Raw genomic sequence first — 16,893 nt, forward strand, 5'->3', positions numbered from 1 at the left:
GTAAGGGGTGAAAATGAAGCCAGACAATTTACAGATTGGTGGCTCCTGTCGCCATCAACTTGAGAAGCTTTCAGCAGATCCCTGGGAGCTCTGGATTAGATTCCATCCAGTGACTCACCTATAAATGCCTGACAGGCAAATTCAAAGATCCTGTAAAATTTAAAATCGTCGTCTCTGAATGACCAACTAAACATCCACTCCGTCACTGTCCATGATCAACTTTACAAGAGATGGTCACCAATGAACCGATGCAGGAGTTTCAAAATTCGCACAGGCAGCACTTCTAATTAGAGCCTTTAGAACATTCAGATACAAAAAAATCACCCTGTTCAGACACAGACCTAGGAAAGGGTGTATGCACCCTAACTTTGGAATGGAATAGAAAATTAAGCCCAATGAGTTTTCAGGACATGCAACACAAAAGAAATAGCATAGCAAAGGCTGCACAATTCGAGGACTATTACATATTTCACACAGACGAAAAGGACAGTTCAAATGCTACTGGTGGCACATGAAAATAAGAACAAGCACACACAGGATGAGCCGAGAAGCAAACTTTACTGTGTGAGATTGACATCTAGTTATCCCTGGTGCGAAAGGAATATATATTGCCTTTATTTGTCTTGCATTAAGATTTCAGTCTGTGGTCGCTCATGAGGTGCTGCCCTCCCTATTCTAATTCTCAACCCGTGACAATAATAAAGACATCTGAGTGCTCACAATCAAATACATAATATGCATTTATGCTATGATGGTGAAAATAAACATACCCAAATAGATGATTATACATTAATATGACAATCCTTTACACCGTGTAGTTTTCTTAGAAAAGTAAATTGCCCATGAGGGTCTGAAAACCTCAACTAGGCCCATTTTTACATGGAAGCAGGGCGAGAGAGATCAACCTAGAACCCACATGGCTTCAAACCTCAACAAAAACTAGTTTGGATATAAGGATGCTCCATGCCACGAATTTTGGAGTTGGTAAGTGTAGGAAGGTGGATACCTGACTATCGTTACCCTAGATTTTTTTGCCTAGTGTTTAGCTGGTTTTCGACTTAGTTAGCCTGGGGCCCTGATTAGCAGGATCCCAGGCCATCTGCTCTCTCTGTAAAATGGACTCCATGTACTCTAGGTACATCTCCAATTGGGTATTGGGTCACCTTATCAGCCCCTGTACAGTGTACTATAGGTACCCAGGGCATAGGTGCATCCAAGGCCTACCAGGGGCTGCAGCATATCTTTTGCCACCCCTGGCTAGCCATCCAAATTGACACAACTGGCTGATCACTCAGCTGGGGCATGGTGGTGTAATCACCCCTTGCTTAGATATAGTATACCTATGTCTAAACCTATTTCTGGACACATATACACCTATAAGTCACTCCTATGGCAGGCCTTAACAATCCTGGAGGCAGAGTGCTTGGTTTTATGTGAGATGGTGCTCTAGCATGAGCTGAGCCTGTCTGCAGCTTTCGGAACCATGTCTTTATAGCTGCTCTGGCATATTGCCATACCATATACTCTTAAGTGCATTATAATCCTCGCTGTTACTTGCTAACTTTGGTTTGGCTTTATCAAAACATGTCGTGTAAGGTGTCATACACTTTGGAATACTACCCCCTCGCCAGTTCTGGCAACGGGTGTAGCATTCCTCCCTTCTAGAGGGAGAAGACATGTTACTTTCCTTAAACGCGGTTAAATCTAACCAGAGCCTCAGCATCACAAAATGGATGCTGCTGCCACAGACACAAGTCTGGCCTCCTGCTACTGACCGAAACTCCGGCAGGGGAGGCCTGGACAAAAGGTTTCCTGTCACAGGGAGGTGTTACACCACCTCAGACAGGAGATAGTGGATTGGGGCAGGGAGGGCTGAATGAAACTAGACACTACCTGGGGCGCACAAGGTGTCCCAGGCAAAGCCCAGTTCAAACCGGTGTTGGGGCACTCCAGCCCCAGCTCTGGCGCGAAACTGGTCAAAGGGAAAGGGGTGTAACCACCCCCTTCCTGGGTCCCACCCATAGGAGGGACCTAGCAGGAGATCCAGCCCCTTGATTTGGAATAAAGGTAGGAGCTGTGCCATGGCACATCAGATCATCCTGACTGAAACTTTGATACGAAACTCTGGACCCTTCGACATCCTACTCGACGTGGAAGACTGAAGAATCTCCCTTATGGTCAAGGAGTGGCCACCCTGAGCAAGCAGGCACCATCAGCGCTCAAAGGTTTTCTTTGCCGTTGCTCCCGCCGAAGCTCGAACGACAGAGACTGACAAGACCTGGACTCCCAGACTTCCAACAGCCCGATCCACAGTCCTAGCAAAGCTGAGACCCGTGAAGGCGACGTGAGACCGGCCATCTTGGAAAGCCAGGGAAGTGCTTCCTGTGCAGCTCCCAAGGCTCCCTCAAAGCTGTGCATTGGGGATTGAGAAGCCCCAGCCCCGAGCAGCTTTTGCACCAAAGATCACCTCTCCACACTCATCGAGTGCTGCGTGGGGCCCTTTTGCATTTTTCTTGCTTGACGCGTTGTCCGGTAACTTGCCCGTTGGCTAGTGGCCTCTGTGACGACGAACCTTCGACTTTACACTGCTGGTCTGGTTGCTCCAGACTGGCCCTAGCTCCCTTGAAAAGGAGCCACCGATCTGACCTTGCTGGTCCGATCCAGAAGCCATCTTCGAGTCCTGCGTGGGTTGCATTTGCCAAGGCCTGTTGACTCCGATTCGAGAACGGACACCGACGACAGCAAGAGTCTTCGTGGGACAGCCCGTGTTCAACTCCTGGTCGTCATCGATACTTCCTGGTCCACGTGGCAGCGGAGACAAACTACTCGACAGCACCTGATCGCAACCAGACATTGCCTGGTTTCTTCCTGGTTCCATCCTGGTCACTGGCTAGTGACCTAGACTCTGTCCCCTCTGCTGTCAGGTACTCTACATCTTCGATCCACCCTTGGATCCAACCGGACACTTCTCTCTTGGTCGCCTGCAGGATCTTTTCCTCCAGGCTCCATAGAACTCCACGACGAAACCCGATGCACGTTGGCACCTATGCACCTGCTTCCTGTGGGTGAGGTAACGAGAGTACTCCGGTGCTCCTGTAGTGCATTACACCTCTAGTGTCCTAGTTTTAAGCGGCTAAGTTCTAGTCCAGTCGGAAGTCTCCTAAAGTAGTACCTTTCTAATTTTTACGCACCATTGACTTGTATGGTAAACACGTTGCCTATAGACATTGCACCCGCATCCTGTGGGCCTCCTATGTCCTAACCTTCGTTAGTCCAGTGTAGCCCCAGCGATTCTCAAGGCCGTAGGCCTTACCATTGTTCGTGACGTGGTACTTATACCACTTTTTAAATATATGGCTTGAGGGGCCACCTGGCCTATCCATAATTGTGCAGCTTATTGTATGTTATATGAAGTTCCTTGTTTAACGCTTGTGCTTCTGTGCTCATAAAGAGTATAGGGGATTATTCTAGTAATAAATACATATATTGTATAATATATAACTTGTGTGGTGTCCTTTCATTTGATGTTAAAAGGATTGCATATGGTAAAACAACTGGCTTCACATGCCCTCTTGAGTTTAGCCTAAGACTGCTTTTGTCCATGCTACCATTAGGATAGCTGGTCTATAAGGTTGACTTACAACCAATCACCATAAGGCTCGTTTGGACTGGTGCAAGGTGAGGTGCTCACTAGAATAGTGATCATCATATACCAGGCCAACTTCCCACAGTAAGCACTATAATTCACAGCTTCTAACTATTACATAATTTATTCGGACTCCGATGATCAGCCTCAGGAGGAGAAAAAGCTAAATTGGTCCCGTTGAAAATCAAACACGTGCTGCAGGTGACACCGATCGGAAGAAGTGAGTGCTTAACTTGCTTTGCAGCTCTGCCATCTGCATTTCAATTTAAGTTTTAAAAAAAGCATGAGGGCACACAGCAAAGGACCAAATAACCCGCTTCAGAGTTAATGATCTTCATTCACAGAAACATAACTTGTGTACTATTTAGCCCAACCTGGAACATACAGAAATATACAGGCAAGGAGTAGAAATTCAAATGTAAGGGTAATATTTGGTGCATTCGATTTGAATATGGGGTGATGTATAGTGAAAATTGAGTGGTTTATGTTATTTGTATTTTTATCCTTTCTTCATTATGTTTTACATACTACTGCATAAAACTAGAAAAAAAACATTTCTTTTGGATAAGCACGGCAAAACAGTTCGCAAAGTGCCCCAAAATAAGTCTTTCCGCAGACGGTTATGAAGTCCTACAAGACGCTTTCTTGTGCTTTTAATTTGAGATGCTGGCAAGCAAGGGCTGTCTCACTGAATAGATTTTCACTAACCAATCGGTTTTTGTACATACTTGGCTAAGTATTTTTAACATGTTTTAATAAAAAATTCTCATCAGTAGGCTTCTCTTACCTACCTGCTAATATGACATTCATTTTAATAGTCCCTAAGGGGAGGAACTTGGCTTACAGGTGACACCACCACCAGACACAAATACATAGAAGTTTGGAAAAATATATAGGACTTTAATCCTCTTATATAAAAAAATTCTAATTAATATAACACTTTCATGTTAAAAACATGTACGTCACAAAAAAAATAGAAAAATCAAACAATAATAAACACAATACTATGGAGAACAACTAAGACATAATAATTAGACTCCATAAATTAGCATATCTGCTTATTGTATCAACGGGGGAGGGCGGGGTTCCATGAAAATATATCACATATAGAGACACCTGTGCACTGCAGATTTTACTTTAACCGCATCGCTGCGGCGGTTATTTTTCCGCTACGCTGCTTTTTTCTAAAAGCCGCGTTAGATGACGAGCTCAGCTCGTCATCTGCACACGCCCCCCGTGGCTGATGACGAGCTGAGCTCGTCATCAGCATCGAAGGGGTTAATGTTCGGTCAACGTGTTTCGGCGTACACAATTATTAATAACCACCTTCTTTAGGACTAAAGTTTTCTCCCACATAATTTCATAAAACATCTATAAATAACAACAATTCGTTAACAAACATCACACAAATATGTACAATACATTGAAACCCAACCCCACAGGTTGTTATGAAGTTATTATGGACAGTATGTATGTGATCATGGTGTGAATGTGTAAGACTAATTTGTTTTAAGCAATGAGTCATTGAATGTTTAGTCTGAAAGGAGTGTTTGGTATGAAGTTGTTATGGACAGTAAGTATGGTATAATTTCATAAGGAAACAAATAGAATCATGTGAAGTTGTGGGATGTATATGGTTTGAATTAATCATTCTTTTTGATGGTTGTTTGATATTATTTTATGTCATCTGGGTTATGTTTTGATTGGTGTGTTAATGTATTGTTCTTTATTATCTTCTTTCATAGCTGGTATATGAAATTATTTGGAAGAAAAATGTATAATAAGGGAGTGGTTATTAATAAGGGTGTCCACTGAAACGCGTCAATGGAACATTAAAGCAAAATCTTCAGTGCAAACAGGGTCTATATATGTGTTATGATACTTTCATGGACTCCTGTTGATAAAATAAGCAGATATGCTGGTTTAGGAAGACTAATAATTAGGCCTTAATTTTTCTTCATGATGCTATTGAGTTTATTATTGTTTGATTTGTATATTGTTTATTTTTTGTGATGTCTGCAGTACTCTCCGACATTTCATTTAGAATGATGCAATGTGCACTTGTGAAGGTAACTGTGCACCTCTTCTGTCTGCTGGGTGATAGCAATCGAAATTAGTAGATTCCAGAAACATCAGATCAAAGCATGTACTGGTTCAGAACTGTTCAGAATACAGCCAGAAAATCAGAGGCCACATTGGGGGAAACCGCAATGAAGCAGCTTTAATTGCATTTAAAATGGCGAATGCATTTTGGCAAATATTGCCTTCCTCAGCGCCCAAGATGTTCACAACAGCTTCCAAGTTTGCATCATGTTCAATCCTGCCGCCCACTTTGTAGAAGAAGGTCGGCTCCGTCCCCTATGACGATGGTACACCACCTGTTGCAGCCTACCATTTAGCGCTAAACTGCAACACCCAGAATGCACAGTCCAGAAACCAGATACGTGGTGATAGGAATAGAAACCCATTGGGGTGGGCGGAATGTGGGATTTGCGGTAATGAAAGTCCAAAAGTGATCCCTTGAAATGCTGGCAAAGTGCTCCTACGGGTTGCGGTCCAAATTCCAGTGGGCGCAGATATGACAGTGCACATCACCCATAGCCAGGTGAAATACCTCTCAACCGCTTTGTCTCTTCCACAACAACGTGGCGGGCTCCGGAGCAAATCAATCCCTTGGTAAAAAAGAAACTGCTGAAACAGAGCCAGAGTTCTCCGGGCCACTTATCAAGCGGGGGCCTCTGTGATGCGTCTCTGGAAAACACAGGAAATATGGCGGTAACCTCTTTCACACCAAAAAGAGCAGAGGCCACATTGGGGGAAACAGGAAGGAAGCAGCTTTAATGGCATTTAAAATGGCGAATGCATTTCGGCGAGTATTGCCTTCCTCAGCGCCCAAGATGTTGACAACAGCTTCCAAGTTTGCATAATGTTCAATCCTGCCGCACACTTTGTAGAAGAAGTTCGGCTCCGCCCCCTATGACGATGGTACACCACTTGTTGCAGCCTATTGTGTAGCGCTAAATTGCAACACCCAGAATGCACAGTCCAGAAAGCAGGTAGGTGGTGATAGGAATAGAAACCCAGTGCTCACCACATGTGAATATATATATATATATATATATATATATATATATATATATATATATATATATATATATATATATATATATATATATATATATATCAGTCCAGGTTCCGTGAAAGTAGAACGGAGCCGAAGGTCGGGACCTCAGAAGCCTTACGCCCAGCAAACCACCGCAGCCTCAAAGAAATCACGGATCCAACAATGGAAAACAGGGAAGACGTTTTAATGGCGAAAGATGACGCGTTTCACTCTACGAGAGAGCTTGTTCACACAACGCGCCAGAAACAAACAGTGCATATATAGTAAAAAATAAACAAAGGGCAAAAGAAAACAACCAATGACACACGCCTTCTCTGGACAATAGACATAATGGAAAGACTGAAAAATGAAAGAGTGTTAGAAAAATACCACGAACCATGATGAACAAATGCTGAGGTACCAAGGTCACAAACAAATGAGCATAGTATTCGGGAAAAATTCAGATTAGTATGCACATGGACTCAAAATCATATACTCTGTACAAAGGGTATAGCTCCCGTTAGAAATGCAAGTGGAAGTCTGAAAAAAGGTTATTTTCAAACATAATGATGGCATAGTGCCTAAAATATACCACATAAAGCGATGCTGATCAAAAGATCATGGAGAAAGCATGATGACATAGTGCCAAAATTACATTGCAGAAAAGACATAGCTATTATACTACAGCTTGTAATAGCCCTGTGCATAGAAATAATGATGATATAATATATATATATATATCAGAATCCACAATGTCTACCCACCGCAACGTAGACACGGACCACTGAATTAGTGCAGATTATTTATTTATTGCTTGCAACCCGCCACCATAACGTTTTGCCTCCTTCAAGGCTTGTTCACATGACAATGTGTAGCTCTTGCGTTGCAGTTTTTAAAGTGACCGTGCCCAATTAAACAAGTGCATCATGTGACCATAGACATGGAAAAAATATATACATGCTGACATTGTCCGATGTTTAGTGCAAATTACAAAAACAGCAACCAAACCAGGAAAGAACCAACAATTATTACTTTGCAGCTCACAGGGATCAAATTAGTGGCGTAGATTCAATTTGCTACATATATACATTTGAATAAATACATTTATAAATATTTATGTATAAATAATTGTTGTATAAAATTCATAATCTTTAAATTACCTCACTCATTTGTATGTAAAGCGTAAAAAAAGGGACCTTACTCTAAAACCAATTTAGACAAACTTGTGTGCAAATTAACGCAATAGTGCACATATAAGCATTTTCTGTAAGCACATGACAATACCTTTTAAATGTCTCCCTGTATTGAGCGCTTCCTTCTTTGATGGAATTTCTTAAGGAATAGTATTTAAAACTGTACCTGGTTGGGGCTGTATGTCTTGATACGTGTCAAGATATATTAGGTATCAGAGAATTGAATGGACCAACGCTATGGGTGCATCATCCCGCCTGTACATGCCAAATTGACATGTCATAAATAATCTGTAGTATTTTTAGCCGAAAATGCCTATCAAATAGTGGTTGGACCTCTCGGATGATGTGCCAACAGTTTCCCCGCCCTGAGTGTGGATCAAAAAGTGGCTTGGCATAGATAGAGGTGTGAATGATAATGATATTGTCTCAACAATATTAGAGTTGCAATTCTGGGTTAAATCCCTCTTGGCATTACCCCTAAAGGATTTGTTATACCATTGTTGGCTCTTAGATTTTGGGATAAATCCCTGTTACCCAAAAAATCAGTATCATGTACTGCTTACACTGCTACGTGTGGACTGGTTAGCTGTGTTAAATAGGCTGAAGCATGAGCAATGGTCAAAATTTGACGTTTACCTCATTCCAGTCTATGTCTTGTGCAAAATAGTGTGAATGTAAGTGCAAAGTGATAAATAGCAACAATTTAAAAACTAAACCTAGACCAACATCCGTTGGACTACCAAAAGATGAGTATAACTCTCTTTATGCTTATCACACTAATAAACATATGTGTGAAATTGTAAATACATCCTATAAGCATAACGGGTAGATATCTGTGGAAGCCCCACACATACTGTTGTACCAAAAATAAAGACTAGCTATTGCATGAATGAATTTACAATACAGGAACAACGTAGCTGTGTAGATCTAAAATCACCGTTGTTACCTTGAATGGATAAATGGAGCGAGGGTCTATAGCATAAAAATTCATGCAAGACATGTATGGAGGTCCTCTGTGATATTAAGGCCTGCAGGACTTTTGGAATCTAGCTGTAAGATGTAACAGGTTTCCAATTTTCGCAGCTTTGACTCCCTATCTCCCCCTCTTCTGCTTGCTTATCCTGCATCTATCACAAAATATTTAAGACCTGAATTTTGGCTGTTGTGCTTCTCTTTGAAATGCCTAGCTACCGGGTAGGTGTTATTGTGGTTTGCAATGGTTCGCAGATGTTGCAAAATGCACTTGTGTGCAGCCAACTTGGTGCTGCCCACATATTTGAATCCGCATGGGCAAATCAAAATATAAACAGTGAATTCGGTCTTACATGTTAGCAACTTGCTAATTTGATGATCTTTGTGACTGAAAGCATCTTTGTATGTTTTGGTGTTGATGCCGTGGGAACATGATTTACATGTCTTACATTTGTAAAACCCTCTATTTGTCTGTACCCAGGAAGTTTTTTCTATTACTTCCGGACAGGTGTTCATCTATCATAGATGGTGCTTTGCTAAACGTTAGGGATGCAGTGTGCGCAAGTGTTGAGCCAATGACCGGATCACTTAAAACTAAAGACCAGTTACTATTAATGATCTTATTAATGCCAGTGTGCTGTAACTGGTAATAAACCAGAAAAAATATATATATATATATATATATATATATATATATATATATATATATATATATATATATATATATATATATATATATATATATATATATATATATATATATATATATATATATATATATATAATTCATTAGCAAGATATTTAGCTTCCCTGAACAAATAAAATAGTTAAACCAAGCATTCAGTCTTTCTTTCAGTGATGACATAAAGCACTTTGTCAATGACAGTGCTGCTCTTTTAACATTAATTGCAAAAAGAACACCAAATGGACGGCACGCGGAACAATGTCAAACATTCACCCCAGTACAGAGAGCTGGGCCTAAATCCATAGTTTTTTCGTCCACCATGCCATTTCTGTTTGGACCCAGCCATATGCAAATCAGTCTTGACCCTGCTCTTCATGGGAACAGTCCAGCCCAAAACTGCCAGGCCAGGTATTCCTTGGAGCAGAAACAAGCATCCTGGGACCGGTTTTGGGGTATCGGCCCTCATCAGTCAGGCTAGCTTGACTCCAGTGGCATGGGACCCACATCCGGGCATACCCGTCCCACTTGGGGTGACAACTGGGGTGGAATGATGAGCAAAAGAACTATGGATTTAACCCAGATCTCTCCACTGGGGGTGAATATTTGATTTGTCCAGCATTCCCTCCATCACTTGTTTGAGCTGCACTTTTAACATTAATTAGCACACCTGAAAAGCTCACACCTGCTGGCCCAACCTTGTTGGAAGCATCTACAAATGAATTGTATCCTCCCCAGTGTATGAAATACACTATAAATGCAGAACCCTTTCGGTAAAAAGTTATTGACCAGCATTGTACTTTATTTTCTTTCTGTTATGAGCCATCTAACACCAAAAAATACAATTTGGCTACAGATTCTCTGAAGAAGTTGCTGATGCAATTACGCAGTGATGGCCTTATTTCTAATGATGAGTTTAAGTTTATGCACAATGAAAACCCTATTGTACCGGTACTTTACTTAATACCAAAAGTGCATAAATGTGTTTCTCCTATTCCTGGCAGGCCTATTATTTCCGCTATAGGGGGTGCAGCGGAACAGGTGGGCCAATACATAGACTTTTTTCTACAGAATCATGTAAAAACCCTGCCCAGTTACATCAAAGATACTGGTGATTTCCTGGGAAAAATTAGGAATATTCAATGGTCAGATGGGATGTATTTAATTTCATTAGACATTGAGTCTTTGTACACCAGTATAGACCACCAGGCAGGATTATCGGCTGTAAAATTCTTTTTGGACCAAAGACCATGCGAATTCTATCAGCACAACAAGGCTCTAGGTAGCATGATGAGTTGGTGTCTCAACAACAATTTCTTTGTATTTGGAAGGGAATTGTTTAAACATCTAAGGGGCGTGGCCATGGGAGCCTGCTTCTCCCCCAGCTATGCGTGCTTGCACGTTGGCTGGTGGGAGGAGCAGGTCCTCAAAAGGGACTATTCTTCCATCTTTGAAGAAAACATCAAACACTACTACAGGTATATCGATGATATTTTCATCGTGTGGCAAGGTAGTAAAGAGAAAGCTTTGGAATTCATCCAAAACATCAATATAAATAATTTGAATCTCCACTTTACCCACCACATAGACAATTCCAGCTTGGAATTCCTGGATGTCAAACTGTATGTAGTCAATGGAAGAGTAGAAAGTACCCTGTTCAGAAAATCCACCGCTGGCAATGTCACACTCCATGCCTCGAGTGCCCATCCCAGGCACCTGATTGCGAGCATCCCCTATGGGGAGTTGCTGCGCCTGAAAAGGATATGCAGTACGGATGTTGAATTCAACATTTGTGCTGCAGAATCCATGCGACGCATGAAGGCTAGAGGCTATTCTGATAAGATCCTGACATCAGCTTTAGCTAAGACATCTTTAAGATCTAGAGCCAGTTTAATCCCAGCCCCCATAGAGGAAGAGCCTGTCCCGCAGGATTCATCTGACTTACCAGCAATCTCCGGGACAGTTGAAAAGGTCCAATGTCCTAGACTAATCACAGCTTACAGTGAGAATGAACGTAAAATTAGATCTATCATCAATAAGAACTGGGCAATAGTACTAACTGACCCCGTTCTGAGGATGAATCTGCCATCTTGCCCCACTATAACATTCAGTAGAGCTAGGAACATGGGAGCTGTGTTAGACCCCACAAGCCCTGAAGTAAGAACTAAACCTAATTGGTTAAAACCTAAGGATGGTTTCTATAGATGCTCCACATGTCGTGCGTGCAAGTTTGGGGTAAACACAACAGAATACTGTACTCCATTCAGTCCTATACCACACAAGATATTGGGAAACTATAACTGTAAAACTGAATTTGCAGTTTACGTTCTCACTTGTACCTGTGGACTCAATTACATCGGAAGCACAAAACTGCAGGTACATGAGAGAATCCTTCAACATTTACGTGCCATTCTGCATAGTGATCCCAATTACCCAGTGGCACGCCACTTTAAACAAGTTCATGGAAACAACTTATCTTGTTTAAAATACTATGTGGTATCTGCCGTCCCTAAACCACGCAGAGGAGGGAATAGAGAGGCTTTGCTTAGGAGATTGGAAACTAAATTCATTCTTAACTTCGACAGAAAATGCCCAAATGGACTGAATAACACCGAAGATATGTACACATGCTTGTAGTTATGTATTCTGATTGTTGCCCTGAGCGGAGTGGGGCATACCGTGTATTTTAGAGTTTGTTTTTGGCCTTGATACAGATATCCTACTTTTCCATTATGTTTGTATTGTTAATTTCGAAGTATGTATAAGAATATTCAGTGTTTTTGACATATGATTTATGACGGCTGTCAATTTCTTGTCTCACTTATTCACACTATGGCAGAGACATTAGATCCGAGGGAAGGCATTATTGGTATGAGAGAAGTGATCACCTTGGACTTGTTCCGAGGTTACAAGATCTGACTCCCAAACAGAAGTAGATGCCATCTCTTAGCATATCTTCTTTGTGTCATGTCTCAGCCCGGGTTTGGTTACAAGATGCATTTTTATCTTGTAACCATTTTATCTATGCACGAAATAACACATCATTTGCACATGGTATATTTGTAGGGAAATACTATAATTAGTTCTGCTATGCACTTTACTCTCTTTGCACATTCTTTTTAACCAGAGTCACAAATCAGTTAGTGATTATATGCATTTATGCAGCTATGATGAATTATTGCACTTTTTTTTTTTAAACGTGTACATGGATTTATCCAGGAATTCCAAATTGCCAAATAAAGTTTTTGTTTTGAAATTAGATTGCGGTTTCAAAAGAAAGTTTTCTTGACGCTAATTTATAACAATATAGGTTTCCGTTATTTGTAACTGTATAATCGGAAATGTTGTTGAGGTCATGATAATATGCTTAATGGCACAAAGGATTAGCAAAATTGCATTGATTGTATTTAAATCATGCAGTCTGTTTGCTATGTTTATCGTTAACTTGCTGAACATGTGACCCTGGTGGGAAGGGCATATCATTTAAAATGGCTTCAACCATTTACAGCCTTTATGTGATCAAGGGCGCCTGAGCCCGAAACGCGTCATCTGTTGACTGCTGCTAGGTTGAAATAAAACATCTTGCTTGACAAAGAAGTGGTTCGCTTCTCTTTCTTCGCCGCCGAGGCTTTGGTGGAAGTGGAGGGAGTTAGTTGCTTGCGAATATATATATATATATATATATATATATATATATATATATATATATATATATATATATATATATATATATATATATATATATATATATATATGGTCTGTGAAGCAGTTCCTGTACTTTAAAATGCTGAATTCATTAGCAAGATATTTAGCTTCCCTGAACAAATAAAATAGTTAAACCAAGCATTCAGTCTTTCTTTCAGTGATGACATAAAGCACTTTGTCAATGACAGTGCTGCTCTTTTAACATTAATTGCAAAAAGAACACCAAATGGACGGCACGCGGAACAATGTCAAACATTCACCCCAGTACAGAGAGCTGGGCCTAAATCCATCGTTTTTTCGTCCACCATGCCATTTCTGTTTGGACCCAGCCATATGCAAATCAGTCTTTACCCTGCTCTTCATGGGAACAGTCCAGCCCAAAACTGCCAGGCCAGGTATTCCTTGGAGCAGAAACAAGCATCCTGGGACCGGTTTTGAGGTATCGGCCCTCATCAGTCAGGCTAGCTTGACTCCAGTGGCATGGGACCCACATCCGGGCATACCCGTCCCACTTGGGGTGACAACTGGGGTGGAATGATGAGCAAAATAACTATGGATTTAACCCAGATCTCTCCACTGGGGGTGAATATTTGATTTGTCCAGCATTCCCTCCATCACTTGTTTGTGCTGCACTTTTAACATTAATTAGCACACCTGAAAAGCTCACACCTGCTGGCCCAACCTTGTTGGAAGCATCTACAAATGAATTGTATCCTCCCCAGTGTATGAAATACACTATAAATGCAGAACCCTTTAGGTAAAAAGTTATTGACCAGCATTGTACTTTATTTTCTTTCTTTATATATTTCTTCTTAAGCTTGTTCTATAGTGTCAATTGTGCTACAAAATTAGAGCTCAATTTAGAATGGAATGTTTTAATTTCTTCACAATGAGCTTTGCATTTCAAATTTGATTTGTAACTATACACATTGCTGCATAACACACATTTAAAATGTCAGCATATTATCACCAACAGTAATACAAGTGTCTCAAAACATTGACACATATCTGCAGTCTCACGCAAGCAATGAATAAGAAACCGGTGACGCTTAAATGCATCCAATCTTATTAGAGTACTAAAATCAATTAATAAATTGTGCAATATAAAATATAAATATATAATGAGTAGCAGATATAACAGGGTTCTGTGTTGCCATCTCTGGGTTTAAGTGACATTTATGAACCACCTGCCCTTCGGCCTTGTGGTTGTTAATGCTACTGGGCCCATGTTAAGGTTCCCCGTCATATATTCTCTCTACTATATCTCTATACACACCCATGCCTCCCCCTCCCCCCACAATATACTAGCATAGTCTCATGATTACTACACAAGGAAACTATTGCCCACATACACAGCACCCTGCTTCCAATGCTCAAGGGCCCCCTCGCTTCCACCCACAGGGCGGCCGAGAATGCCACTTACTTTGGCGGCCCAGGGCTGCAGGCAGTTGGCGTAACAGCGCACGAGGAAAGCCATTTCCTTGGGCAGGGCTGGGAAGTTTCCTTTCTCGAAGAAAAGGCCACTTGGGAGCTTGGCGTAAAACAAAACAAACAATTCCTCGGTCTGGTTGTCTCAGTCGCGCGGCGGGCTGGCCCTCCCGGGGCGGGCTCCGGCCGCTGGCCGCATAGCAGCGCCTCTTGCTGCAGTGCTGTTCCCCCGCCTCTACAGCACCACTCCAGGTGTGCACAGGTGACCGAGTGGCGCTGCCGCCATGGCCCCGTCGGGGAGGGCAGGTGTGTACAGGGGGTCTCACAGCGTGCAGCGTCCGTTCCCTGCACGAACCGGCTGCACCGCACAATCAGGGCAGAGTCTGAGAGAAGCAATTCCTTTCCTGTCACCGTGCAGGTGGCGCGTGCGGATCTCCAGAGCCACTTTCCCCAAACTTGGCATTGCAGGCAAGCAGTGCCGGCAGGGAGGGGGCAGCGCCTTCCTCACACCCCTCTCGCCCAGAGCCCGCCCTGCGGCTTCGTCGGGCACTCACGGGTCAACGCCGGGCACTGCCACCGCGGGATGAGCATCCCCCCAGAGTGCGCGCGCGGCGGGGCCCGGGCGCACGTGCACGCGGGCACCGGTGCAAGAGTGAAACTGGAGCCGCGGGGGTCCGGCCGCTTCCTCCCATCCAGGCTGGCTGCTCGGCGGCTCCCCCAGGAGAGGCGGCATCGATTGGACGCTCCGAGCGCAGCGAGATGAAATATCCAAGAAGGAGCCGGGCGGGAGGGGCGCGGGCGCTAAAAGGATGACATCACCTGTGCAGAGAGCCTTTAGAACTGCATTAGATCAATTGGCTATCCGAGGAGGCAGCCGGGGGAGGATCCGCACTGACCCCGCACAAACACAACATCACAACAGAGCAGCAACAACATCCGCAGTCCGGCCGGGAGGGCAAGCCGCCTGCCTCCATGATGTTCGAACACATAATGCATGCTCTTTTTCTCATGTATGTGCAGGTATAAACACATCCTTCATATCTAATCAAATAACATGCAGACTTATTCAACTTGCGTTGCAGCTGTCGAGACTGCTGTGTACTGTACACATTCTGCGATAACTGGTTTCCTTCTTAAAGGCAAACCACTAAGCCACATTTAAAAATGTTCCTGCGCATTTCCTGCGTCTAAAGCTTTCTTTGGAAAGGCCCGTGTAACTGACGCATCTATAATAATAGCACGTGCAACGACTGTCTTAAACTCTACAGATCAGCGCTGTAAACCTTAGAAAGTAGCTGCAGACCCGCACCTCCGACCCTCCTCCTTTGCAGGCCCCATCTTGTGCTTTTTTCAGACCAGGTTTAATTCCCAGTACTGTAAGTACACTAGACCAAGGCACACCATCTCGATAGCCTTACGTCATACAGTGCTTTTCGAACTAATATTCACCACACTTAATCCAGTATTAATCTGAAGTCGAGGTGTGTCCAATTTCGGCAGAGACGGGCAGTTATTCAAAGAGACACAATAATGCATGCCCAAGATCACAAAGCACACCAAGTGCCTAAAATGGAGACTGGGCATACCTTCAGTGACTTTCCGTTGAGACTGATTATCTAATATGCACAGGTGTAAATACTTAGTAAATCATGCGGCAATTTAACAAAGCAGCAATTCTTCCACATATGTTGTTATGCGTGTTATATCATAACTGTCGGAAGTGAAACCTGTTTATTCAACACCCAATGAAACTTACTTCAACACTCGTTCATAGCAACCCAGAGAATCCTGACCAACACCTACCCAGCACTGAAACAGGAGTTATCCATATATATACATATATATATATATATATATATATATATATATATATATATATATATATATATACATATATATATATATATACATATATATATATACACATACACACATACATATATATATACATATATATATATATACATATATACATACACAGATTTATACAGCGAGAAAGTGCGTGTGTGTGTGTAAGAAACAGAGTGAGAGGTGTGTGTGCAATTAAAGGCCACATAGAAACCTGCAACACGAAGACACAAAATAGTAAACTTGCAAGCTACTAGAAGGATTTTTCTTCTGTTTTTCCGAACCCTTTAGAACTAGTAAAGGAAACCAAATAATT

At 42.3% G+C, this 16,893-nt stretch overlaps 1 protein-coding gene across 7 annotated transcripts in view; it reads right to left on the bottom strand.

The window, feature by feature from the left end:
• The window catches only part of RAPGEF6 (Rap guanine nucleotide exchange factor 6), a 985,108-nt gene that overhangs the window by 435,148 nt on the left and 533,067 nt on the right, over positions 1-16,893 (bottom strand). For 2 of the 7 annotated variants that reach the window (XM_086931542.1, XM_086931541.1), the window contains exon 1: positions 14,725-15,471. The exons of the other annotated variants lie outside the window; for them this stretch is intronic. In XM_086931542.1, the coding sequence (XP_086787668.1) occupies positions 14,725-14,778 (54 nt within the window). In that variant the 5' untranslated portion in view covers positions 14,779-15,471. Of the gene's footprint in view, positions 1-14,724; positions 15,472-16,893 lie in introns of those variants that run through there. 7 annotated transcript variants of the gene reach the window in all.

Source organism: Lissotriton vulgaris, chromosome 7 (assembly GCF_964263255.1).
Source record: "Lissotriton vulgaris chromosome 7, aLisVul1.2, whole genome shotgun sequence".
Taxonomy (NCBI): Eukaryota; Metazoa; Chordata; class Amphibia; order Caudata; family Salamandridae; genus Lissotriton; species Lissotriton vulgaris.